The 27,534-nt window shown below is 37.5% G+C and overlaps 1 protein-coding gene across 4 annotated transcripts in view; it reads left to right on the top strand.

Annotated features, from left to right (window-relative positions):
• The window catches only part of LOC150105407 (sorting nexin-13-like), a 599,079-nt gene that overhangs the window by 343,203 nt on the left and 228,342 nt on the right, over positions 1–27,534 (top strand). For all 4 annotated transcript variants that reach the window (XM_090394133.1, XM_090394134.1, XM_090394132.1 and 1 more), the window contains 2 exons: positions 1,743–1,847; positions 22,423–22,540. In XM_090394133.1, coding sequence (XP_090250259.1) covers positions 1,743–1,847; positions 22,423–22,540 — 223 coding nt within the window. The remainder of the gene's footprint in view (positions 1–1,742; positions 1,848–22,422; positions 22,541–27,534) is intronic.

Here is a 27,534-nt window from a genome sequence, read left to right as displayed (position 1 = left end):
AGGGAAAATAACTAATTAAGTAAAGAAAAAGCAAACAAGATAAAAAAAAGGTCTCAACATAAATGGCGTAGCTGGTAGGATAAAGGAAAGATATAAAACAATAGAAGTTAATCTAAATGATTAGAGTACAAACGTATTATACCAAATAAGTAGAGAGATAAATATTATAAGAAACATCACAACACTGGTCCATGTGTACTTTAATCTTCTTGAAGATATTAGTTCATGAACTTTGATCAATGAAGACTAAACATTATTGTCTTGTAGGATAAATGTCTCCATTATTGCACCTGCATAAACACAAGAGTCCAGGACATTCTCTGTAAGTTGAAACATTCGTGGGTCTGAACACACAGGTAGGTGCAGCTATCCAAGATGCCTCCACCATAAGTTACCTGGACACCTTATTATCCGTCTAATGGGGACTTGTCTATAAACAGTACTGACCCCCCCCCCTCCCATTGATATTGGGTCCCATTGACGTGGAGCCCAACCCATATCAACATTCTTTCATGTGTCCTGGGTGTAGGGACATGCAGACTGCTGATTGCCTATTATACAGACCGCCTTCACGAAGCTTTCTCATACATTGAAAGCAGATGCCAATGCTCCTGTAGCCAACATGAGGTCAGATCATAGCTGATTCGGCATAGCACTCCTGTTTGCATGAGCAGATAATTGGATATATCCTTATATCTCTGAGATGCTGTTTGTGATCATTGAATTGGTTCCACGGGCTTTGAACCACAGAACGACTTGCATGCAACTATCTGGTTATCTTTAGCTGCTCTTTAGTCTTACAGTGGCTCAATATTGCAGCCATATCCAAGAATTTTGCTATTATGAAATGTCTGGTTCTCACTGCAGACACAAAATTAAAAACCACTTCAGAATGCTTGCTTTTATACCATGGTTTATTTGCATATACTGCTAACAGCACCAATCATTTTAATATAACCAGATTCATTGTCCCTTTTTTTTTTATGTTGCTCCAATCCAACAGGTTATATGCAAACCTATAGTACATTTGGTACTGTGGATGGGTTATAGATTTTTTTTTTCATTTTTTAATCAATTTTTTATATATATTTTTCTATTTTTAATCTATTTTTTTACATAGTCCAAAAACCCTGCTCTAGTGACAAAACATGGCTCTTTTTCAGATCACTTCAGACCTCCAATAAGTGGGACATTGATCTCACACTATGCGATGTAATTCATCTCCTTGTGGATAATAAATAATCCATAAGCCTAAAGACAATCGCAAACATCCATGCCAATGGTGGGGTTTGAAACTGCTACCTGTTGGTTGAGAGCAGGTACACTTACCACTCAGCCAAGCAGGCCAGCATTTTTACATAATGTACCTAATTTCCATTTATTTTTTTCTTTTTTCAGCCTAATTATTATCACTATTTTTCTCTTTGTTCCTTAATTTATGGAAACCAGTGTATATGTATATAAGCTTCCTTTGTTGGTTAGAGTAAAGTGATTACATTGATGGCTGCCAGCCATGTGAGGGAGACAGCTGCAAGCTTTCTCCTGAGCTTGTATAACATTATCCTGTACACCCTTTGATTATACAACAAGAAATTGATGATGATTATGCATTTCACAAATGAAAGTATTCTTGATATGACTGTTACATTCAATCGTGAATCTGCAGATATCAAAAGTTTCATTGGTGTGTAACTTAATTCTGATTTATTTTATTTTATTTTATTTTCAATCTGATTTTATAGGCACTACTTGCGACGAAGATAAATGGCAGTGTTCTTAAAGAACTTTCAAATAGAATTAAAACAGAAAAACCACTTGATTCCTGGTTTGATGAAATTCAGGCTAAGGTAAACATTCATATTTGAAATATATCTTCTTTATATACCAAGACATATTGAAAAGTTTGTGTTTGAGTGTTAAGATATTATGACTGTAACTCAAAAAAAATGTTTCTAGTTGTAGTAAAGGAGTAAACAATAATTATTATAAAGTCTTAATTGTTAAAAAATGTAAGCCTATGGTAGAAAATTCAGAAATGTTTAGAAATTTCTGAGATATAAAGTCTAAGGTGTATGCATGTATATATATATAGCACGTTTGGAAGAATGTTGGGCCATTTCATCCTTTGATTGGAAATGACCTGAGTTCAATTCTCTTTGTCATGAGAGTAATGTTTCTATGGGATATTTCATTTGAAGGTGAGTTAGCCAATCTCATATGGAGATAGCAAGGATTTTCATTCCAACTCATAGGTTTTACATCCTGCATACATTCATATCAACCGAACTGCTCATGCAACTTACAGACAAAATGTTATTAGGCTGCAGATGGCATTGTACATCGATAATGGATAGCGACATGATGTGTAGATGGAGGATTAAGTAGAGTAGACTGTCAGTTGTACAGAGTGAAGTGCCTTCCTGCAATTAGTCCTTGAACTCCTTTGAGGTGTCACATAATAAATATCTCATCTCATCTCATCTTCCTTTTGTCCTCTTTTACCTTGCGGTGTCGAGGGTTTGGTAATCATCGAACCTGAAACCATTCACAGGATAGGGTAGTCAGCCCTATTCCCCGGTGTATCCTATGTCCTGTAGTGTTGAGTTCTCAAGGGGTGGGGGGGGGTAGCCAGTTTTAGGTGTGGACCCTGCTGTCCACACCTAAGACTGGCTAACTTGGCTATGGCTGAAGAAGATCCTTCAGCTACTCACGTCACCGACGGGAATCGAACCTAGGACACCCCTTCCCCAGGCATATGATTGCGAACACACAGTCACTAGGCTAACCGTGCAGACTAATAATAAATATTAGCTATAATATTCTATGTATTCTTTATTATAATATAATAATAATATTATTATTATAAAATAATAGACCTTAAACAATATCATTATTATTATTTGCAGGATCTCCATGGTGTCATGAGGTGTAGAATTAGAGAAAATTGAACATTACAGTTTAATTGGGTATATGTATTTTCTGTATAGTAAATAAAACTGATTTTAACTACCATTTTATGGAGTAAGCAGTCATGGAGAAAACTTGTCACCTAGTTTCAAAAGTCATAAAAACTATACATATAACCTTGCCATAAATACTGTTACAACTTCTGTGCTTTCCACAGAATTGCATGAATCCAGTTCTGTTAGAGGTGCAGTCACCATTCATGTACTTATCAGTGGGGGGGGGGGGTTGTCTATCTGTACAGGCTAACATGCAGTGGGGAGATTATGAGAACTGTATAGTGTAATAGCATTTCACAAGGTTGGAATGCAGCCATCTGTTATTTTCAGCATGCTAAAAACACTAGGGATCAGTAGGATGTTTGTGTATTGGACTATTAACCATTATAACAATACAGAAGACATATCTGACTGCCAAAGAACAGGTTGACTGTGCTGTGTTAGGATGCAATAGTTTGTGAGGGTTGTGAAGGCACACCTCTGCTATAGTTCTGTGAGAACTCAGAAAGTGATGTCATAACAAATGAATGTCTCACAGAGAACAATGTTACGTGTACTAACTGATGGCCTCAATGTGAGTGCCTATTATCATTCTGCCTAATATCACAATTTATGCAGCAGAAGATGATAAAAATCAAAGGCACTTCTTTGACAGTACGAGATCTTCACAGATGAGAAGAAATTTGTTTAACTGCCAAAATGATTGAGTATATGTCCATTTCTGAATCCTGGGTACTGTGGCACCCAGGACTCAGAGGGGTCATTACCTTATGTTTGTGATGGTTTGGTGTGTGTGTGTGGGGGGGGGGGGAGTTGATGTATCCAGGGGTATCCAAGTTGCATTTCTGCAGTCAAAACCACTGCCAAAGTGTGTATCAAGACACCATGCCTGTGGTATGGTCCCCTGAACAACGCCTTGCTTCATGGTAGGCAGTGGACCTTCCAACAGGACTCAGCCCCTTCAAACAAGGTGAGGACCACACAAAAGTGTTTGTAGGTGAATGTACCCGACTACATATCACAATCGGATTGACTGTCTGGAAGTCCCAGTCTTAATCCATTGAACTTCAAATTGTAGTCGGAGCTTGAGAGAGTAGCCTGCAAGAAACGACACTCTTCATCGTCAGCCTGAAGGTGGATTTGGAGCAAGCATTGGCAGCGTTTCTGTTGGATGTTGTGCATGCTTCCTTGAATATGTGGCCTCAGAGACTCTGGACATACATGAAGGCAAAGGCAGGGGGCAAACATTGAATGCTTCTATATGCATATTATAAATGTGGTTTGTATGTGTTAAAGCTGTAAATAATTTACTTATAGATTTAAGATTTAAGTACTGTTCAAGTTGTAACAGTATGGTAGTTTGGCAAAAGGCTGGGCATTTAAAATTAAATAAAATGTCTGTGGTTCATGGAAAATTATTTGGTTACAATTCATCTTGGGAAAATGTTTCACCGACAGTACTTCACAGGAAATTCCTATAATACTCTAATGATACACATATATGAAAAACAATGCAAATAACAAATATTTTAGAAAATAGTTTCTTCTGTATTATTTATTTAATTAGATTTTATTTAGCTTTGTTTATTATATTTTTATTCTGTATAAAGTGAAATTAATATTGTGTATTTTGCTGATCAGTTGAGTTCAATAATTTCTGTTTATTTGATAAAATGTCCCCCCCCATTACTTAGATACTGCAGGCTCTGTACATGGGATATTAAATTTTTTGAAGACTGTGATAGGTTCATTATAAAGGTGTAAGGGCATGAAATTTAAGAATATGTATATACTTTTGTAGCTTTTTCAGTGCTCTTAAGTTATTCATCTGGATGTGTGATATATATATATGTATATATTTACTAAACAAAGTCAGAAGACAAGGTGCTTTCAGTTATTGGATACCTGTGTATTTTAGAACTGACTCCACTTTTCCTGCATAGTAAATAAATTTTGATGGCTATTGTTTTGCACTGCTGGGAAAATGAAGTAGCTGATATGGATTAAGGCAGGGTTGTTTAAATGTTGCAGAAAATGTAGAAGCAGTAAATGATAGGGTACAAAATGCAAATGAGAGTGTGAAGGAAGTGGATAATAAGGTGACAGTGCAAAGAGAAATAGCATGCATACGTGGATTCCTTCACAGGGCAAAACATGAGCTCGATTGACTGGAGAAACGATAGGAGTATGGTACAGCAGGAGGGAGAATGAAAGAAAAAGTGAATGTGAAAAGTATAAATGTGCAAGAAACTTGGTTAAACTATATGGGGATTCAGTGATAATGCATGTACTTAATGAGAAATTATGAAAGCAGGTTTTCCAAGTGTGCAAAGATCAATGATGTTATTGAAGCTGTTAGTCTGCAAATTTAAGAAGAATGAATTGATTGTTTTGTGAGACACAAATCATTTGAATGCTGAGAAATATGCAATGATAGAAGATATGAAAGTGTTCTTGTTCCTTTCCTTTAGTGTTACTCGGTGATCAGCATTCATTTTGCACAAATTATAGACTCTACAACTGTGTTATAAATAATTATTTTAATATCCCCACGTTTCTCTTCAGCGTACTATGTCACACTTCAGCTTGTCTCTGTATATATATATATATATATATATATATGTGTGTGTGTGTGTGTGTGTGTGTATACTTCAGATGATCTTAATATGAAAGTCGAAACGTCAGGAAATTAAAGTAATGATTTATAATGGTTGTAGAGTCCATAATTTGTGTAAAATGAATATGAAAGTGTTGTAGAAATAAGTGTAAAATGAAGAGTAACAAAGAAAAGATTGAGTCTGCTGCCTCAGTATAATAGGACAGAGTTGAGAAGAGGGACAAGATTGCTTATGAGTCAATTAGAAGATCAAACAGGAGAAATGGTGTACATTTTAAAGATGTACGGTTTGAATTTAATGAACAAAAGAACTTATATATGTCTAATGGACTACATTTGAATAGTTTTGGAGGTGTTGTTTATTGAGAATTTGGTAAGTGTAGAGAGGGAAACTAGAGATTTGCATGTGGCTGGCCAAATGGAGAGTGCAAAAATGACCGTGATCAACTGGGTGCAATTTCCCAGGTTTTGAATCTGAATGGGCTGGAAGTGACGTTATGTGAGGGGTAACTGCGAGCATAAGGGGATGCTGAAAAGCATATACTCAAATGCCAAGAAGTCTGAAAAATAAAGAAGAGAAGTTTCTGGCATTGGACAGCTTGACTAGATGAAAAATAATTGCCATCAGTGAAATCTGATTGCCAAAGAATGATGTAGTTACAGAGGTAGAATGTAAGGAGTATTGTAATTTCAGAGAAAATAGGGGAAATAAGTTTATTAGGAGGAATTCATTTTAGAAATTATGGACTTTACAACCGTGTTATAAATAACTTTTAATTTCCTGACGTTTTGATCTTCATATTAAGATCATCTTCTGGAGTATATACGAATATACAGGACAAGCTGAGTTACATTACACACAGTAATCTAAAGAAACAATGATTTGATCACCGGTTATTCTACTGGCATGACCTCCAGCGAAAAAAAAAAAAAATTACAAATTAATTATTTAGAAACTACATCAAGTTAAATTCTATTTAAGATAACATGAGAAAACATTCTTTCTTATAGATAGTTTTCTTTCAGTAACAATGATGTCCTGTTTTTAACATTACAATTGTTATTTTAGATTTAGGATTCTGGATTATCTATAGTCCTGTTTATAGTTAACTCTTAGAGAAGAAGTTTCCATGGGTAGAATACGTGCCTTCCATATGCTTGGGATATTTAGACCATCATTATTGTTCAGATTGGGGTGGTTGATAAGAATCTCAAAGGCTTCCTTAAATTTGTGTTCATAAAATGTTTTGGTATGATGTAGACAACTGGTGCTTTTCCAGTCAATTGTTCAGGGCATGATCAGAAAGGCCAGCTTCACCATAGTTATTATATTTAATGTGTTGTTTATGTTCCTTTTGTCTGATAGGAATTGTGCATCCTGTTTCCCCTATATATGGTATATTACAGGTGCAATAAATACGGTATACTCCAGGGTGGGCCAGCGGAGGGAGTGGGTCTTTGGATGAGTTGAGTAAGCTTTTTAATTTTGCAGGAGGTTTAAAGGTGGCGCTTTGAGGTTGTATTTTTGTAGTATTTTGTTTAACTGATGTCCGTTTAATGTAAGGAACGGTTATGGTTTTATTGTAGTCTGGTTTATCTTTGTTTTTTTTTTTGAGGTTTTATAAAAAATTTTGTTAATAGTGTTTTGGCTGTAACCATTTTTTAGAAAAGTATTGCTGATAACTTTAAATTTGTCTTTCAGCGCATGTTCATTGGAGTAGATCTTCAAAGCCCTGTTTTTTAGAGTCTTAATGACACCTAGTTTTTGTGTTGGAGTTTATGTATATCAGTTTCCCGTAAACAGTGAAGGAAAGACTGCCAGAAGGAAGATGTATGACAAGTGTATCTAGAAACGGAAGTGTGTTCTGTTTTTAATCTTGTGAACTGTATGCATTTGTTATTTGTTTAGGTGGCTAAGGAAAGTGTCTAATGTCTGGTGGCCATGGGGCCAGATAGCAAAAACATCGTCAACGTATGTAAGCTAGACTTCGGGTTTTAAAGGAGAGGAATCTAGAACATGTTGCTCAAAATATTCCATTGTAAAAGTTAGCAATTGGGGGGATAATGGTGAGCCCATGACTGTGCCTTCGTTTTGTAGGTGGACAGTGTTTTGTCACACAAAATATAAAAAAATAAAATTAAATAAACTAGACTACAATAAAACTATAACCATTGCTTACATTAAAGGGACATCAGATAAAATAAACAGAATACTACAAAAATACAACCTCAAAGCCACCTTTAAACCGCCTGCAATATTAAAAAGCTTGCTCAACTCATCCAAAGACCCACTCCCTCCAATTGCCCACCCTGGAGTATACCGTATTTATTGCACTGTAATATACCATATATAGGGGAAACAGGATGCACAATTCCTATCAGACAAAAGGAACATAAATGACACATTAAATATAATAACTATGGTGAAGCTGGCTTTTCTGATCATGCCCTCGAACACCTTACATAGAATTGACTGAAAAAGCACCAGTTGTCTACATCACACCAAAACATTTTATGAACACAAATTTAAGGAAGCCTTTGAGATTCTTATCAACCACCCCAATCTGAACAATAATGATGGTCTAAAAATCCCAAGCATATGGAAGGCACATATTCTACCCATGGAACCTTCCTCTCTAAAGAGTTAACTATAAACAGGACTGTAGATAATCCAGAATTCTAAATCTCAAATAACAATTGTAATGTTAAAAATAGGACATCATTTTTACTGAAAGAAAACTATCTATAAGAAAGAATGTTTTCTCATGTTATCTTAAATAGAATTTAGCTTGATGTAGTTTCTAAATAATTAATTAATTTGTAATTTTTTTTTTCGCTAGAGGTCATGCCAGTAGAATAACCGGTGATCAAATCATTCTTTCTTTAGCTTACTGTGTGTAATGTAACTCAGCTTGTCCTGTATATTCATATATATTCCAGATGATGATTTTAATATGAAGATCGAAATGTCGGGAAATTAAAAGAGTTATTTATAACATGGTTGTAAAGTCCATAATTTCTAAAATGAATGCTGATCACCTAATCGGAGTCAGAATACTCTACCTTCCTAGAGGAAGTGGATGCTGCTTTTGACTGGGTGGCAGACATGGAATCAGTCCTGCTAATGGGTGACTTCAATGCACATGTTGGAACAGATGACCAGACGTGGAGAGGTGGGGTTGGGAGGAACGGAAACCCTGACCTTAACGTTAATGGGTTGAAATTATTGGACTTCTGCTGTACTAACAGCTTGTCCATAATGAATACCTTTTTCTAACACCGAGAAGTCCATAAGTACACCTGGTACAGGGATACACTTGGTCAAAGGTCTCTGATTGACTTCTTTATAGTCTCAGCAGGCCTATTTTCCTCAGTGCTGGAGATTTGTGTGAGGAGAGGGGCAGAACTGTCAACTGACCACTACCTTGTTGTCTGCACTCTACGGCTTCAGAAACCAGATGCTACCATCAACGCTGGTAGTCCTAAGCAGCTATACTGCATGAAATGGGAGGCACTGGAAAATGAGGCTCTGAGGAAGAATTTTGCAGATGACATTTCCTCCAGGTTCAAAGAGATTCCCAAGCATACTGCAAATATTGAAGAGGAGTGGGAACTGTTCAGAACAGCTGTCACTCCCTCTGCACTCTCAATGCTGTGGCAGAAAGTGGCTCGGCTTGGTGATGGGCAGTGACAAAAGGACACCTTGGTGGAACGAAGAGGTCCAAAAAGCTGTCTGGGCAAAAACGGTGGCCTACCTAACATGATTTAGGGTCAGGTCACCTGAGATACATTTCCAGTATGCTGAGGCGCGAAAAGCTGCTGCTGAGGCAGTAAAGACAGCAAAACCTAAGGCTTGGGAATCCTTTGGAGAAAGAATAGACTCATCCTATGCAAATGCAAACAAAGTATTCTGGCAGACCATCTGCTGCCTTCGAGGAAGGAAATCGCGCACAGCAAGTTCAATTAAGCCTCTGATGGTGCACTTTTAACAACTGAGAAAGATATCCTCCACAGATGGAGGGAATATTTTGAGAGCCTTCTTAACCTGGGTGGCCCAGCAGTTGTGGACATCCAAGAGGTGCAGATCAGGGTGATGATGACTAGTCTCACAGCAGAAGATATTCATTTTGCAATAAAATCGCTAAAATCGGGCAAGGCTGCTGGTGATGATGAAATTCGGCCCAAAATGCTAAAAGCCTTAAATCTAGATGGTGTTCTCTGGCTGACTCGAGTGTGTCGGACTGCTTGGATATCTGGGCGAGCACCAAAGAAATGGCAGACAGGCATAATAATACCAGTCTTCAAGAAGGGATACCAGAGAGATTGCAGCAACTATCATGGCATCTCTCTGCTCAGCCTGCCTGAGAAAGTATATGCTAGGTGCTTGGAAAGAAGGTGCAGGAGCATAGTTGAGTCAAAGTTCCAGGAAGAACAATGTGGCTTTCATTCTGGTAGAAGCACAACTGACCAAATCTTCACTTTAAGGCAAGTCTTTGAGAAATCTTGGGAATATGCCAAGAATGTCTACGCATGTTTTGTAGACTTGGAGAAGGCATATGACTGGGTTCCTCGGGATAAGCTTTGGGAAGTAGTATAGGAGTATGGAGTGGATGGCCAACTATTAGCTGCCATCAAGTCCCTGTATGAATGCCCAGATTTTTTTGTCAGGGTAAACAGCACAAAGTCTGAACCTTTCATAATCTCTGTTGGCCTCCGCCAAGGATGTGTTCTGTCACCCCTCTTTTTCATAATCTTTATAGACTTTCAATTCTGACACACCCACTGCCTTGGCACAGCCAAAGGAGTGTGTATGTCAGAATTGGAAGATGTAGCATTGGACGTCTGCTTTTTGCAGATCAGCTAGTTCTGCTTAGCTCTTCCACAGATAACCTCCAGCAGACCCTAGATAGGTTTGTAGCTGTTTGTGCAGAAGCCGGAATGAAAGACCAAAACTGAAACATTTGTGGTCTCAAGACAGCCATCCCAGTGCACTATACATGTGAGTGGAGTCCCACTAAGGCAGGTGGAGAATTTTAAATATCTTGGGTTCATAGTTATGAGCGATGGAAAGTGGGACGTAGAGCTAGATACTCGGATTGGCTCAGCAAGCGCAATATTGCAGGAGCTTGTCCGTTTGGTAGTATTGAAGCGGGAGTTAAGCCAGAAGGCAAAGCTGGCTGTCTTCAATACAGTCTATGTCCCCATCCTCACCTATGGTCATTAGAGTTGGGTAAAGACTGAAAGAATGTGGACGTGAATCCAAACAGCTGAAATGAGGTTCCTTCGAGGGGGTTGTGTGGCTGACAAGACTCGACGGAATCAGAAGCTCTGCAATTCGGGAAACTCTCAATACTCAACCGCTGCTTCTCCGTGTTGAGAGATCACAGTTACGTTGGTATGGGCACCTGGTCAGAATGCCACAAGAGAGGCCCCTCCAGCAGGCCCTCTTTGCTGAAGGTGGGAAGCCATGTGGAAGACCAAGGACTCGCTGGATAGATTATATCCAAAACCTTGGGTGGACACGTTTGAGAGTCCCACTAGAACACCTGAGCTTGGTGTCGGAGGATCGTGACCATTGGATGTTCCTCTTGCAGCTGCTGCCCCCCACAACCCAATTAGGAAAGATGGGCCTTGAAGATGAATGAAATGAAAAAACTGATCACCATGCAACACTGATAGAAAGGATTATTAGGAGGGACATTATTAACACGTTCGCTGCAACGCTACTTTGGCATGGCCTGTTCCCCTATGCCGAGCAGTTTTACTTCTTCAAGGTCAGTACGATAATCTCGTTACCGGAGGTAAACGTCCTACGAGTATACTCGTAGTTGGCTTGTACAGAGCATATACGGTCTATAAGAATACAGAGTTTTGACGCTAGCCCCACAAGCCAAGCATTTTCACTTCTTCAAGGTCACTACAATAATCTCGTTCCCGGCAGTAAGCGTCATACGAGTATACTCGTAGCTGGCTTGTGAAGCAGGTTTACCCACTACGAGTATACTCGTAGTTGGCAGCGAACGTGTTAAAGATGGCTGAAAAACTTCAACCAACAAAAATGGAAGTTAAGGAGGATTGTAGAACTGAGGGAGGTGATTCATTTGAGGATGTCTAGTGTGAGATCAAAGCCAATAGAACAAAATATATTGTTGGTTGTTGCTATAGACTTGATGGTCTAGTAGAGATGTGATTGCATTGCATCAGCAGTTAATTACCTGAAAGAGCATTTAATGGAAGGGACTAGGTATTTGAATTATAGCATCAACAGATCTATCTATAACTGACAGTATCGACTCTGCCATTGATCAGGGAAAGTGACCATGCTATATTGTTCTGGTAGGTTGTTCAGCTCATTGAATTCTGTCATGAAAGGGTATATGTGGAACTATAAAGTTTGCAATTATGACAGACAAGTAGCAGCTTGGAGTAGTGCATGGGTTGTAGTTGGGGGATTCGTTCAAGACAGGCAGTATCAGACTGCATACTCAATGTCAGGAGGATAAACCAACTAGGCATTAAGTGGATAAGTAACAGTATAAAGCAGGAGCTGCAAAAAGAAAAGCACTGTGAAAGTAATATAAACAAAAAAGTGATCAGCATACACATGAGCAATATGAAACACAGATAAGAAGGGTAATTAGTTTGGTAAGAAAGTCTAAATTAGATTATGAGAGAAAATTAGCTGAGCAGGCCAAAGAAAATCTTAAGAATTTTGTTGCTATCTGTCAAGTAAAACAAAAAATGATTATGGAAGGATAACCTTTCCAATTGCTGATGGTAGAAAATTGACAAGCAGAAATAATTGAGTTGCTGAGTGATTACTTTGCAAGGGTATATCATCCAGGCAGACACTTTGCAGTTACTGATGTGAGAATTAAGGTATATCAATTGGAGGTACTCAGCATGTTGAAAAATATAATGGGAATACAGCAGTGGGACTGGACAGCATGTTGGCTTGTGTGCTATGAGAATGTACTACACAACTGGCTGTGCTTCTGATGAAGTTGTTTAATCTAAGTCTCAACTTAGCAGGGTTCCAGTGGAGTGAAAGGGGGGGGGGGATATGATAGTTCCATTACATAACGGTGGTTCCAAGACAGAAGTAGCAAATTACAGTCCAATTAATATCAGCAGAAAAGTTTGTTAAAGGTAATTGTTTGGATATGAATAAGGTGCTTTGTAAAAGGTAGGTCCTGCCTTAGTAATTTATTCACATTTTATAATAAAGTGATGGTAAAATTGGCTAAAGTAAATGGCTACACCATGATAATGCTGGACTTTGAAAGGGATAAGACAATTGACAGAATATTGGGTTGCTTAAGGGTGAAAGACAAATAAGTAAAAATATAAAATATATAACAAAAGAGAGACCTCCATATTGCTTTTCAGGACTGCAGAGAACCAACTAGGGCTTCTGACCTAATGTCCAGTCCTCACTTCATTAGTGAGTATCTACTGGGTACTGAATCAGCTTAAACTACAAATGGATATGATGGTACAACATGATGAAATTTCATGCCAGCTAGGGCATCATCTTGTTAAACAAGGTCTCCACTGATTTTGTCAAGGTTACCAGAGAGAACAATGGAAAGTCAGTTATTGGAACAAGCTCCAATTCAACATCTAGAAAAAGAAGAAGAATAATAAACTCGATGTCAGAAGAACTGAAGATAGCAACCATCAGTATAAGATGTGTTAATGGAAAGAAATTGAACTTGATACGCTATCCTCCCTCATGTGCATGCAGAAGAATTGGAAATGTACCATATAGGCATACTTGGTATTACTGAGATAAAGAAAATAAAGCAAGTGAGTGATTACTAAATAATAAAGATCATCATCAAATTCCTGACATGCACTCTCAAGGGGGGAGGGTGTACAGGATATAATAGCACTACATGAAAAACTTACATCATTACTAACTCTAACTTCTTATCTGCAATTTTCCTCCAAATCAATCTATCACCTGTCAAGACTCCAACATTGTCAGATCTTCCATTTCTAAGGCACTTTTTACCATATCAATCCACCTATCTTGGTCTTCTTCTGGGTCTTTTTCTTCCCAACCTGGTAGAGAACACTTGTTTTACTAATCTTTCCTCTCCCATTCTGTTTAAGTGACCATACCACCTGAGATTACTTCTGCTAACACATTCCTGGATACTAAACATGTCAAGTTCTTTTCTAATATCCTTGTTTTTAATATACCATTGATGCCATTTGTTCACACCCCAACCTCTCTCAAGACTCTCATATCTGCGATCTCTAATTTAGTGTTTTGACTAATTTCTCTCTTATTCTATATAGATTTATTCACTTGACTTCCTACCATAACAGCTTTGTTGATTCTGTTGTCTATTTCCATATTTAATTTACCATCGTTACTAAAAATTCTGCCTAAGAGTAACTGAAATGTTTTACTTGTTCTGTCAGTTCTCCATTCACATTGCAGTTTATATTTTCAGTTCTTCTGCCTATTTCCATTGTCTTTGTCTTGTTATTGCTGACCTTCATACCATATCTATTACAACAGTCATTCAATTTAGTCAGGGAATCTTGCAAACTTGTAGCAAATTTTTTTAGAAGTATAACATCATCTGCATAAAGCAAAGAGCTGACATTAACATCTCCAATTTTGATATCAGGTTCAATACTGTTTTTCTTCATAATGTGATATAGATAATGAATAACAGAGGGGATAATGTACATCTTTGTGTGACACCAGATTTAACATTAAACCATCTTCCTGTACTTCCTTCAATTCTAACTACTGACTTACAACTCAAATAAAAACTAAGTATTGCTTAGTTTTGCAGATATAATGCCCTACTGACACCATACAACTGTAGTGTTTTGAATAGCTTCTCTCTCTTGGCACCTTGTCATATGCCTTTTCCATTTCTACAAAACATAAATACATAGTGTTGTTATATTCCCATGATTTCTCAACTATATGTCGTAAAGTAAAAATCTGATCCTGACAGTCTCTATTTGGCCTGAATCCAGCTTGTTCTTCACCAAGCTTCTCTTCTACAATCCTTCTCATCCGTTTCTCAAGTATACTGACATAAATCTTACCAGGAACGCTCAGTAGGAAAGTACCTCTGTAATTCTTACAATCAGTTTTATTTCCCTTTTTATATATGGACACTATGAGAGTTCTACTCCAATCATCTGGGATTCGTCCCTCTGTCCAGGCCTTCTGAACTATGCAGTTTAGCCACTGTAAGACTTTTATACCTCCATACTTGAGCATTTCTGGTCGAATATCATCTACTTCAGCTGCCTTCTCACATTTCAGACTTTTGTGGGGTTTTTTCCTACTTCAAGTATGGATATGTATTCCTGATTGCATGCCTGGTCAGTGTTTTTTACCTTTGTGCTGTTATTGATTGTTTCATTTAGCAGTTTTTCAAAGTAACTACTCCATACTTCAAGGATATCTTTTTCTCCTGTTTTCATATCACCTTTGTCATCTCTAATTTCTTTTACAACACTCTTTATTCAATTTCTGAGCTTCTTCAACGACCTCCAGAATATCTTGTTACTTCTTGATATTTATTTTCTATGTTCTTACAAAAGTCTTCCCATGACTTTTGTTTAGCTAGTTTTACACAGTTTTTAGCTTTCTTACATACACTTTCTTACAGTGTAAGAAAGCTGAACTTTCTCTCTGTATTCTCTAAGAGCACAAGCTAACTTATTTGCCAGGAACTTTTGATATGCTTTCTTCTTTTTCCTTCACTGCCTCTTTAACTTCCTGTGTCCACCATGGAGTTCTGATTTTTCTATCCTTGCAGACAACCTCATCACATGGCTGAATCAATCGATGTTTTCTTCAGGACTTATTATTATTACGTGACACCCAGGGAGTCCAAGAACTCACCATGGGAGGGCACTGTACCCTATTTCGCTAAATACATCTCATCCTCTCTACTACCTACTTAATTCTCCAACTATGACATTACTATCATCATCGGCATCTATTGCCCATCATTGCCAACAACAATATTTTTTGTCTGTAAATTGCATGTGTTCTGATGACCGATTTGTCTCTATGGTGGATGAAAAACCCAAATTTCCACGAGGAAAAACCCTGCTACCACCGTATCAGATCGGCTAACTCGCCTTCAACTGAAAAAGCACATATAAGTATTCCCGTTGTCACGATGAGAATCAAGCCCATGTTCCGCTATTCTTCCAGTTGCGCTACGGCAACTTCCCATTGATTCTCCAAGGTTGATTTCCTTTTCACAAATGCTTCAATTTCAAATCCTCTATACACTCTAGTGTCCTGCACCAAAGAGAAAACATCACCATCAACAATAACATAAGCAATGAGACTTTTTTTTTTTATTCCTTGCCTCTTCTTTCCATGTGAATTTGCATATATTTTTATGTTGGAACATGAACATAAAGCCTCAAAAATTCCTCCACTTCTACCTTAGTAGAATCTTTGGTGGGACCATAAGCACAAATAAGTCTTATTGTCCATTTACCCATTCTGATCAGAATCGAAATAATAAAGTAGGATCTTATATTCAGACAATAATGATGAAGGAAAGGAAGGAGTAGTGATAGCATTCAACATCAAGAATAGTATGTAAGAAAGTTTTAAAAGAATTGCAGTTTGAGCATCTTTTACAAGTAAACTGTAAGCAATGAAGAAAAAATGAATCATTTTGAAAACAAGAACCAGACTTTGGAGTCTCAGTAGCAAATTCTGAAGAAGACATTCATGATTGATTCACCTAGGGAGGTGTGTGGTGAAGTTGTCTGCAAAAATAGAAAAGGAAGAATACCATGCTAGACATAAGAAGTTAAAGAAACAGTCCTAGAAATGAAGAAATTATACCAAAAATTCTTAGCAAATAAGTGGCAGATTCTGTATAAGAAAACAGAGAAAGAGAGCAAAGTTATGTTTAAAATTTGCTGAATAAAAGTCATGGGAATGCTTCAGTAAGAATATAGAAATAAATAATATAATAAATATCATCATCGTCATAATGCTAATTATGGATAAAGACCATATCAGTCTTTATCTGTTCCAGCCTCATTATCCATATAATTTCCTCTTTTGGGGTCTACACAGCCTTCTCTTTTCAAATTGTTTATATTTTATTAATTGTTTAGGATATCGGGTGTTGGTTATTCGGTATACATGTTCTATCCAATTTTGTTTGTATTTGTTTAATTTTTCTTTTATTGATTTTATTTTTAGTTCTGGTCGAAAGTGAGCATAAAGCATAGAATGCAAATGAAAAAATAAAAGTAGGGAGTATGGTAAGTCTGAATCATTGAGAAGTTTTTGAAGGTGGTGTTACTTGGGAGGATGAATGGAAAGCAAGAGCAGCAGGTAGCTTGCACAAAAGTGCATCCCTCTCTCTGTGTGCCACACAGAGAGAGGGATGCACTGAAAGAGGAAGTGGAATGTCTTGGGAATAAGTTGAGAAGTGTGAAAGAAGAGATTAAGCTACTGGAAATGATGAATGCAAAGGGAATCGGAGTAGAAGTGAGAGAGTTATGGGAATGATTGAAGAGGAGAGAGAGAGAGAGAATAGGAGAACCAGTGAAAGAGAGGGAATGAGATGAACACAAGAGAGTGCTGGAACCAGGGATGGAAAGATGACAAGACAACAGGTAAGTAGGGAAACAAAGAAAGAAAGTGCAGGTGAACAAGGAAGAAACAGAGTGGTAAGAGGTGTGATATATGGAGACTTGATAATTCGTGGTGTGCAAGATAGAATGCCTGAGGAGTGTTTCCCTGGGGTGGGGGGGATAGAAAGTGTCGCTATGGCAATTAAGCAAGATGAAAGGGTGGATGAGATGATTTGTGATGGTGGGCACAAATGACTTGAGAGGAAGTGTGAATCGGGTGGCAAGAGATTTGAAGTCCATGCTTGAGGTTGTATGAAAGAAGACTGAGAGATGGAAGATGGTGTGTGTGTTGCTCAGGTTTGATAATGCAGAGCTGTGGAGGAGCATCAATAATGAATAGTATAATAGCCAGAATGTGTCATAAGAGAGGTTTGGAATATGTGGATACTTGGAGGAAAGAAAGGAACTGTATGCAAGAGATGGCTTGTATTTGAATGAGGAAGGACATTGGCATCTAGAGAAAATGCTGTTCTCTGAACAAGTCAGTGTGTCAATGCAACGAAACGAATTATCAAGGTGGCCTCTTGTGGCAATAGGTGCTTGGGAGAAGGGGGCTGTAGGGAATACATAGGGTAATGCTAAATCCAGTGGTGTTTGGAGGGGATAATGATAGGTATATCAACAGTGACAGTGCCTTGATTCTTTATATTAATGCCAGGAGTATCTGGAATAAAGGAGATGAATTGGTGGTGCTGGTAACATCCTGTCCAAAGATTATTGGGATCTCTGAGATGTGGTTGATGATATACTCACAGGAATAGAAGTAGCAGGGGTACAGTATTTTTTGATAGGATAGGAACAGAAAATGCAGTGATGGAGTACTACTAATGATAAGTGATTAGTTATGTCCTCTCAGAGTGGAGAATTTGGAGGGCAGTGGAGAGCATATGGTGTGAGGTAGAGGTGGACAGGATATTTAGTTGGGTGTTACTACAAGCCAGGGAGCATAGAGGGCAAGGCACAGATGTTTAAGCAGTTGTGCTTGGTAAGTGCAAGAAGGATGATTGTTATGGGAGATTCTAACTACAGCAGTATATTTGGGAAGAGAAAACTGCATGTAGTAATAAGGGTATGGAATTTCTAGAATTCTTGAGGGACAAATGTCTTAGGCAACATGTAGTAGAAGGAACACAAGGGTCAGGATTTTGGATTTGGTCATAGCATCAGAAGAGCTGATTAAAACTGAGATGGCATCTCTGCACCCAGTTGGAGAGAGTGCCCATGTGGTTTTGACTTGGAAGATGAATAGTATCAATGATAAATGAATATATGTGGAATTATAAGGCAGGTGATTATAATAGTCTTAGATATCAACTTGGGGCAGTTCCATGGAGGGAGGAATTGGAAGGGCGAGTTATCATTAGTGCTTGGGAACTTATGATGGAAGATTTATTAGCAGCAATAGCAAGCTGTATACCACAAGTGAAGAAGAGCACACAATTTGGTGTAAAGTAGATGACAGACAATATCAAACAGGAACTGCAGCTAAAAAACAGGTTATGGAAGAGATACAAGGAGAGGGATGGAGAGCAGATGCATTAAGATTATAAGACTCATGCCAGGAGATTGACTAGTATGGTGAGGAAGGCAAAACTGGAATATGAGAAGAGATTGGCCCTGAGATCCACAGAAAATCCTAAGGAATTTTTTTGCTATGTGGCCAGTAGGAGGAGAAATGATTGTGGAAGAATGAATAGAAATGGGAATAGAGTGACTGATGCAAAGGACATAATGGAGTTGTTCAATGAACACTTTATTAGCAGCAAGGATGTAAATACAGCAGTGAGACTGAGTGGCGTTTAAGTCTCAGCTCTGCAAGGTTCCCATGGAGTGGAAAGAAGGTATGATAGCTCCATTTCATAAAGCTGGCTCTAAGATAGAAGGTACAAATTACAGACCAATTAATATCTCAGAAATTAATATGGTTGAAGTACTGGAAAAGTTGGTTAAAGATAAAATCTCATAGTGGATGGATTGGAATACAGAACTCTATGGTGAGTTTTGTTGTAAAAGGTAATAATAAGGGACATGGATACACTGTGATACTGCTGGACTTTGCAAAAGTATCTTACAGACTCCCACATGAAAAACTATAACAAAGGTTGGAGCAAGTGGGAATTGATATGGGGACAGCTGACAAATGGACACCAGAGAGTAGTATACAGCGAAGTGGAATCTAGGAGAGTGAGAATAACTAGTTTAGTGCCTTTTGGTTCTGTACCTAGTTCCACTATTCTGATTTGTATATTAATGATATAAGGAAAAATTTAAGGGAAGGATATGATATGCAGTTGTTTGCTAATGATGCAAAACTGCACTGGGCAATAACTGATAAAGGTTATTTAGATATTCTGCAGGAAGATTTAAATAAATTGGCATTGTGAGCAAATGGTAATTTAATTGGGAATTTAATATTGCAAAATGTAAGGTTATACACCTCTGGTTGAAAAGATCATCTACTGGTTATCACATTCACGGTACTGGATTACAGGAAATTAATGAGGCTAAGTTCTTATTGTTAATTGTGGACAGAAAGTTGAAGTTCAGAGGGCATGTTGCAAAAATTGGTAAAATATCTCGAAAGATTATTTGGATGTTGAAAAACTCACAAGTAAAGATAGAGAGGTTATTATTCTTCTTCTTCTTTATAAGGTTATGAATTGGTAGCATCTTGACTACCGTGCACAGATTTGGTCACCTGAGTTATTTGGGGATCAGGAGGTGGTTGAGAGGATTCAGAGACAAGGGAGCTGGTAACAGGTCTGTGGAATGCTTCCTATGAGGAAATGGCATAGGTTTGTGGGTTGCAAAGTTTAGTTGATAGGCAGAAAAGAGGGGACATGATAGAAACTTATAAGTTATTAATGGAGTTCTATATGTTTGACACAAAGGAAATTTTTCAGTATATGATGAATAGAGAGAGAACTAGAGGTCAAATCTGGAAGTTGTGCACATGTGTAGTTAGTACAGATGTGTGTGTGGACTAGATTTTTTTTTGCTTGGGGGCAGGTTAATGGAATTGCCAGAATTAGTTATGAGTGCCCTGATACTGAACGAGTTTAAAGTATGATAGGTATTGTATGTTTATAAAGATTTGGGTGCATTTTCCATGATGAGTTTCCTGACTGACTTCATGGAGACATCTGTATAATAATAAAATATTTAATCAGGCCTTTTACCTGTCATTAAGTGTAATTCCTTAGCTATTGTGGTTAGAGCTATGTGCAAAACTATTTCCACAGATATCTGCCACCATCTCATTGTTCCTTGATCATTATGCTATATATTATTGTCAGAAATAGTGCGAGTTCTATGCCAGGTTTTCTAAAGTTGTGGGATTAAAAGCACAAGTTTCCACGAAGGAAAAACCATACTTACCCCTGCTCAGATTGATTAACTTAGCAACTCATCTGACAGAGCTTTAGAATAAGTTTCTTTAGTTGGTAGAATCATACTCATAATGCTCTTTCCTCAGGCACGCTAGCACTTTGGATGCAGGTGCCATTTCCACAGGGCTGCACAGCCTTTTCTCTTCATTTATTTAATTGGCAAATTGATTTCGTGTTGCATTTTCCAAAATTTTCAATTTACTTGCTTGTATTATTTTGTATTAAGGTTAGCACAATGTGCAGAATGAAACTGGAGAAAGTAATCTTAAGACACAGGAAATATTATTAGAAAACGTGTTGTAACATAAGCACATTATATAAAATATTAAGTTTGCTGCTTATCTTAGTAAAGTTTTTATGCAACCAAACAGGACTGTTAAAATTATTTCTGCTTTTTTTTTTTTAATATGTCATTTCCCTGAAATGATTGTGGCTGAGGGATGATAGAGTAGTTACTAAAATTGGATGAATGCTTGTTGCATACATTTGAAAATATAAGTTGTCATTTGTTATAAAGATCAAAGAAACTTCAGCCAAATTATAACTTTATAGTAATATCTTTAAATAGTGTATGGAAATGGAGTCTTCAAGGATTTGAGTGATCTGTTAGTTTAAGATTCCTCAGTTAGCATTCCTCTATATGAAATTTTGTCCCACTTACGATATTAATTAATTGCAAAGAAAGGGGAGGGGATTAAATCATTCCTTTTGTCATGTATATTTTAAAATATACAAGTAGATGAAGGTAAAGATAGATAAAATTAAATGATTAGGAATCTTTATTATTATTATGTGACACCTCCAGGAAGTCCAAAGATTCATCGAGGGAGGACACCTACTCTACAACTCTCTGTCTTCACCATTCAATACATCAACTATAACTACAGCTTCATCATCATCTACACCAATGCCATCTACTGTCCACCACCACTAGTATTTTTCACAGATAATCACAAACATCCATACCCATGGCAGGATTCGAACCCACGGCCTTTTGGCTGGAGAGCGGATACGCTAGCCACTCAGCCAACCAGGCCGGCATCTTGTACATTTTAATAGCAACCATGTGGAATGTGTTAAGCATAAGAACAAAGGAATTAGAATTAGCAAAATAACTAAAAACTAAAAATATTTATATAGCTGTGATAACAGAAACAAAAAAGGAATTAAAGGGGATGAAAATATACATAGCTTTACTTATGTTATATAAGGAGTGGACCAACATATCAGCTTCTAGTGGTGTGGCCATTTTAATTGATAATAAATGAAAAAAATAGAATACAATTACAGTTTTGTAAATGATTGAATTACAATAGTTAAATTAAAAACAAACAGAAGCTACTTAAATATCATAGGAGTATCTCCCCCTGAAGAATGCCTAATCTTTGAAGAGAAGAAGATATTAAAAATCTTCTTCTTATTATTATAACAGCAATAAGTTAACAAAGTCTGATTGAAAACAATTAAGAGAAAAGTGAAGATAAACTGAATTAACGAAAGATATTTAATTTGATGTGAGCAAATTTATTTACTTTTTCTTTTTAGCCAGCATTATTTACTTGCTGATGAAGAAAATTGTTTATACTGCAGCTGCTTTTATTTTTACAGCTTCTGTCTATGACATGTATAAAATCTGCAACTAATTTTTAATTATATTGTTTTGAAATTATGAACTTTGCATCTTGGGATAACACTAATGGATTACATTCAGCTTTGAAGCTGCATCATGTATTGCATATATAATGCAATACAGTTATATAGGAAGACAAGTTTTAAGTTCTTTTTCTTTTGTTAGGTTTATGACACAATGCAAGAAGAATATTATATAATGTTTAAGAACAGTCAAGGATACATCAGGTTACTAGCTGAATTAGACATTCTACAAACATCAGAAGAAAATTTTGACGTTGATTGTAAGTATATCAGAATAATACATGAAATGTTTACTTAAAAAATCTTTCTTTTGATATTCCCACTGTTGATATTTCCCTTCCATCCTCTTAGAATAATCATTGAGAATCTGTGGTGCAGTTCTGTATTACTATGGATGTATTAATACAGAATGTTTTTTCTTATATTTTGTTTCTAAATATTATAGTACACAAGTTTTCCTTACAGAAACATAAATTTCCCTTACCTGCTTTAAAAGACAGGCTGGTCAGAGAACACAAGCAATGGCCAGTAGTGTGCCTGTGAAGATATTATTATTCAGACCTCCATGGAGTCAAAAGACTCATCGCAGGAGGTCCTTCCTAAGAAACACAAAGTCTATCAAGACTCATCATGGGAGGTCCCTCCTAGGAAACACAATGGTATGTTTATCATACCATTCCTTAAACTCATTGACTTCTCACTCACACCACTCTATCAGGCAATGCATTCCATGGTTCAACCATCCTCCATACAAAGAAACCACTCCTCACCCTTTTGCTCACATTTCCTTTTGTAACTTCCAAGGATGGCCCCTTCTCATCAGTCCTTCCTGCTGTTCAACCAAGTGAAAGAACTCCCCAGTGTCAACCCTGTAACCACCTCTCAACAGTTTAAAAGTCTCAATCATATCACCTCTTCTTCTTCTATCCACCAAACTCTGCAGTCTCCACATTCCCTCAGCCGATCCTCATAACTAGCATTGTAAAGTCCCGAAACCATCTTTGTTATCTGCCTTTGTACCCTTTCCATAGTTAATTTATCCCCTTCAAAACCTGAGGACCAAATCTGAGAACAATAGTCAACGTGTTGTCTGATCAGAGTCTTATATATCATCATCATCATCATCATCAAATTCCTGCCATGTACCCTCAAGGGGTGTACAGGATATGACAGTACTACATGAAAAAATTACATCATTACTAACTTCCTATCTACAATTTTCCTCCAAATCAGTCTGTTACTTGTCAAGACTCCAACATTATCAGATCTTATATTTCTATCGTCTAAGGCACTTTGTACCGTATCAATCCACCTATATCTTGGTCTTCCTCTGGGTCGTTTTCCTGCCATCCTGGCAGAGAACACTTGTTTTGCTAATCTTTCCTCTCCCATTCTATTTAAGTGACCATACCATCTGAGATTAGCTCTGCTAACGCATTCCTGGATGCTGACAATGTCAAGTTCTTTCCTAATATCCTCATTTTTAATATGATATTGTCATTGATGCCATCTGTTCACGCCTCTAATCTTTCTCAGGACTCTCATATCTGCGGTCTCTAGTCTTTGGTCAAGTGTTTTACTTCTGACCCAGCTCTCAGATCCATAAGTTAAAATTGGTTTGAACACAGTCTTGTATACAGCTAATTTAGTGTTCCGACTAATTTCTTTCTTATTCCATATGAATTTATTCAATTGACTTCCCACGATACCAGCTTTGCTGATTCTGTTGTCTATTTCTATATTTAGCTTACCATCTTCAGTAAAAATTGTGCCTAAGTAGCTGAAATGTTTTACTTGTTCCACAGGTTCTCCATTCACAACACAGTTGACATTTTCAATGATTCTGCCTATTTTCATTGTCTTTGTCTTTTTATTGCTGACCTTCATACCATATCTATTACAACAGCTATTCAATTTAGTCAGAGAATCTTGCAGACTTGTAGCGGATTTATTTAGAAGTATAACATCATCCGCATAAAGCAAAGAGCTGACATTAACATCTCCAATTTTGATATCAGGTTTAATACCACATTCCTTCATAATGTGATCCATATAGATAATGAATAACAGAGGGGATAATGTACATCCTTGTCTCACACCAGATTTAACATTAAACCATCTTCCTGTACTTCCTTCAATTCTAACTGCTGACTCACAACTCAAATAAAGACTAAGTATTGCTTGATATAATGGGCCATTGACACCATATAACTGCAGCGTATTGAATAGATTCTCTCTTGGCACCTTGTCATATGCCTTTTCCAAATCGACAAAACTTAAATACAGATCTTTGTTATATTCCCATGCTTTCTCGACTATTTGTCGTAAAGTGAAGATCTGATCCTGACAGCCTCTATTTGGCCTGAATCCAGCTTGTTCTTCACCAAGCTTTTCTTCCACAATTCTTCTCAACCGTTTCTCAAGTATACTTGCATAGATCTTGCCAGGAACACTCAGTAGGGAAATACCTCTGTAATTCTCACATTCAGTTTTATTTCCCTTTTTATATATGGGTACTATGAGAGCTCTACTCCAATCATCGGGAATTCGTCCCTCTGTCCAGGCTTTCTGAACTATGCAGTGCAACCACTGTAAGACTCTTATACCACCATACTTCAGCATTTCTGGTCGAATATCATCTACTCCTGCTGCCTTTCCACATTTCAAGCCTTTGATGGCTTTTTCTACTTCAAGTATAGATATGTATTCCTGACTGCATGCCTGGTCAGTGTTTTTTATCACTGTGCTGTCATCACTGCTTGTTTCATTTAGCAGTTTTTCAAAGTAATTACTCCATACTTCAAGGATATCTTTTTCTCCTGTTTTCATTTCACCTTTATCATCTCTAATTCCTTTTACAGCACTCTTTCCTCCATTCCTAAGCTTCTTCAACAACCTCCAGAATATTTTGCCACCTTCTTGATATTTATTTTCTATATTCTTGCCAAAGTCCTCCCATGACTTTTGTTTAGCTAGTTTTACACACTGTTTAGCTTTCTTACATTTGTCTCTGTATTCTGTAAGAGTAAAAGCTGACTTATTTGCCAGGAACTTTTGATATGCTTTCTTCTTTTCCTTCACTGCCTCTTTAACTTCCTGTGTCCACCAGGGAGTTCTGATTTTTTTATCTTTGCACACAACCTCACCACATGCCTCTCTGGCAGAATCAATCAATGTTTCCTTCAGAGTTTGCCACTGAATCTCCAAGGTTTGATTCCTGTTCTCAAACTCTTTCATTTTCTTTTCAATAATATTTCTGTATTTTAGTCTACAGTTCACATCTGAGAGCTGCTCAACTTTTATTCGCTTTAAAACTTTCTTACATGTTATTCTTTTCAATATGAAATTCAATTTTATCCTGCTCAAGACTAAATAGTGATCACTTCCAATTTCAAATCCTCTGTACACTCTGGTGTCCTGCACCAGGGAGAAAACATCACTATCAACAATAACATAGTCAATGAGACTTTTCTTATTCCTAGCCTCTTCTCTCCATGTGAATTTGTGCACATTTTTATGTTGGAACATGGTGTTAGTAATAACCAGTCCATGTCCTGAGCAGAAATCCAACAGATATTTGCCATTATTATTAGCTTTGCTCTTTTCTCCAAATTTTCCAAAAATATTTTTGTATGTCTCACAATCATTTCCTACTCTACTATTTAGATCCCCAACAAGGACCAACTTTTCCTTTTTCATTGTGTCAGTTGCTTTTTCTAAAGCCTCAAAAAATTCCTCCACTTCTACCTTAGTAGAACCTTCTGTGGGACCATAGGCACAAATAAGTCTCATTGTCCAGTTCCCCATTCTCATATTTGCCCACATTACTCTACTTGAGACCGACTGCCATTCAAGAAGATTAGCCTCGTATTTTGTGTTGAATACTATGGCTACTCCTTCTTTTCCTTGATTGTTATTGCCTGAACATAACATTTTGTATTTATTGCTCAGAAAGATCTCACCAGTTTTGGTCTTTTTTGTTTCAGTCACCTCTATTATGTCGATCTGGTACTTATCTAATTCCTCAGCTAGCTCCATTTCTTTGCCATTCAGGCTTCTTACGTTGATAGTACCGATCTTTAACTCTGGTGATGTTGAGTTGGGGTTTGTTTTCAGATTTGTTCCAGTAGCTGACTTTTCGCTGTTCGCCCTGGTTCCCTGGCGAAAACAACGGGGGCCTTGTTTAACCGGGCGACACCCCAGCCGGCATGAAATTTTGTCATGTTGTACCATCATTTTTTATTTTGGTTTAACCAATAAGAATACAATTTGGTCGGCTAAATCCCAAATTGCCAGCCCATCCTCGTTCATTCAGTATCAAAGTAGATACCCAACAGGGTGCACCACGTGAAGGTGAGGATTGGACATTAGGTCAGAAGCCCTGGTCGGTTCTCCGCATTCCTTTAAAGGCTATGTGGAGGTCTCCTCTCAGTTATACAGCTTTGACCCTTAAGCACCCCGAGTCTTATACAATGGAATGATAAATCTTTTATCTCTGCAAGTCAGTGTCCTTCTCATTATAGCAGCAATCCTCTGTGTTACCTTCACCACCTTTGCAATATGTCCCCTAAATTTCAGGTTTCTATCAATCATCAACCCCAGATCTCTTGTCTCCCTTACCTCCTCCAGTATAGCTCCTCCAGTTGAGTATGCAGCGTCCCATCGATGTGTCCCAAACCTCAAGACCTTGCATTTTGCTGCATTATAAACCAAAACCTCCATTCATTTGCCCATCTGTCTAGCTTATTCAAATACTCTTGCTGGGCTATCACATCTGCACTATTACTAATAACCCTTCCCAGCTTCGCATCATCTGCAAACAACTGAATATCCCCTGCAATCCACTGACAATGTATTGATATAAAGGTTAAACAATATAGGTCCCAGTACTGAGCCCTGTGGGATCCCACTTGTAACCCTCTGCCTCCTTGAAACTGCCCCACCATACACAACTCTCTGATACCTATCGGACAGCCAATCCTGAATCCAGTTGACCAACCTGACATCCAGACCCATGTGCTGCAACTTAAATATCAACTTATCATGTGGCATCCTGTCAAATGCCTTCGCTAAGTCCAAGAAAATGGCAGTATATGCCTTTCCCTCATCTACTGCTCTTGTAACTTTATTATAAAAGGCTAGCATATTACTAAAACAAGAGCGCCCTTTCACAAATCCATGTTGACTCTCACAGATAACATTACACTCATCTGCCCAATGCTGTATACGGTCCCTCACTAATTTCTCCAAGATC

This window comes from Typopeltis vanoorti, chromosome 6, assembly GCF_054136105.1.
Source record: "Typopeltis vanoorti isolate ZY-2024b chromosome 6, IOZ_Tvanoo_1.0, whole genome shotgun sequence".
NCBI classification, from domain to species: domain Eukaryota; kingdom Metazoa; phylum Arthropoda; class Arachnida; order Uropygi; family Thelyphonidae; genus Typopeltis; species Typopeltis vanoorti.
Note: the sequence above shows the minus strand (reverse complement) of the source record. Positions and strands in the feature narration are given on the sequence as shown.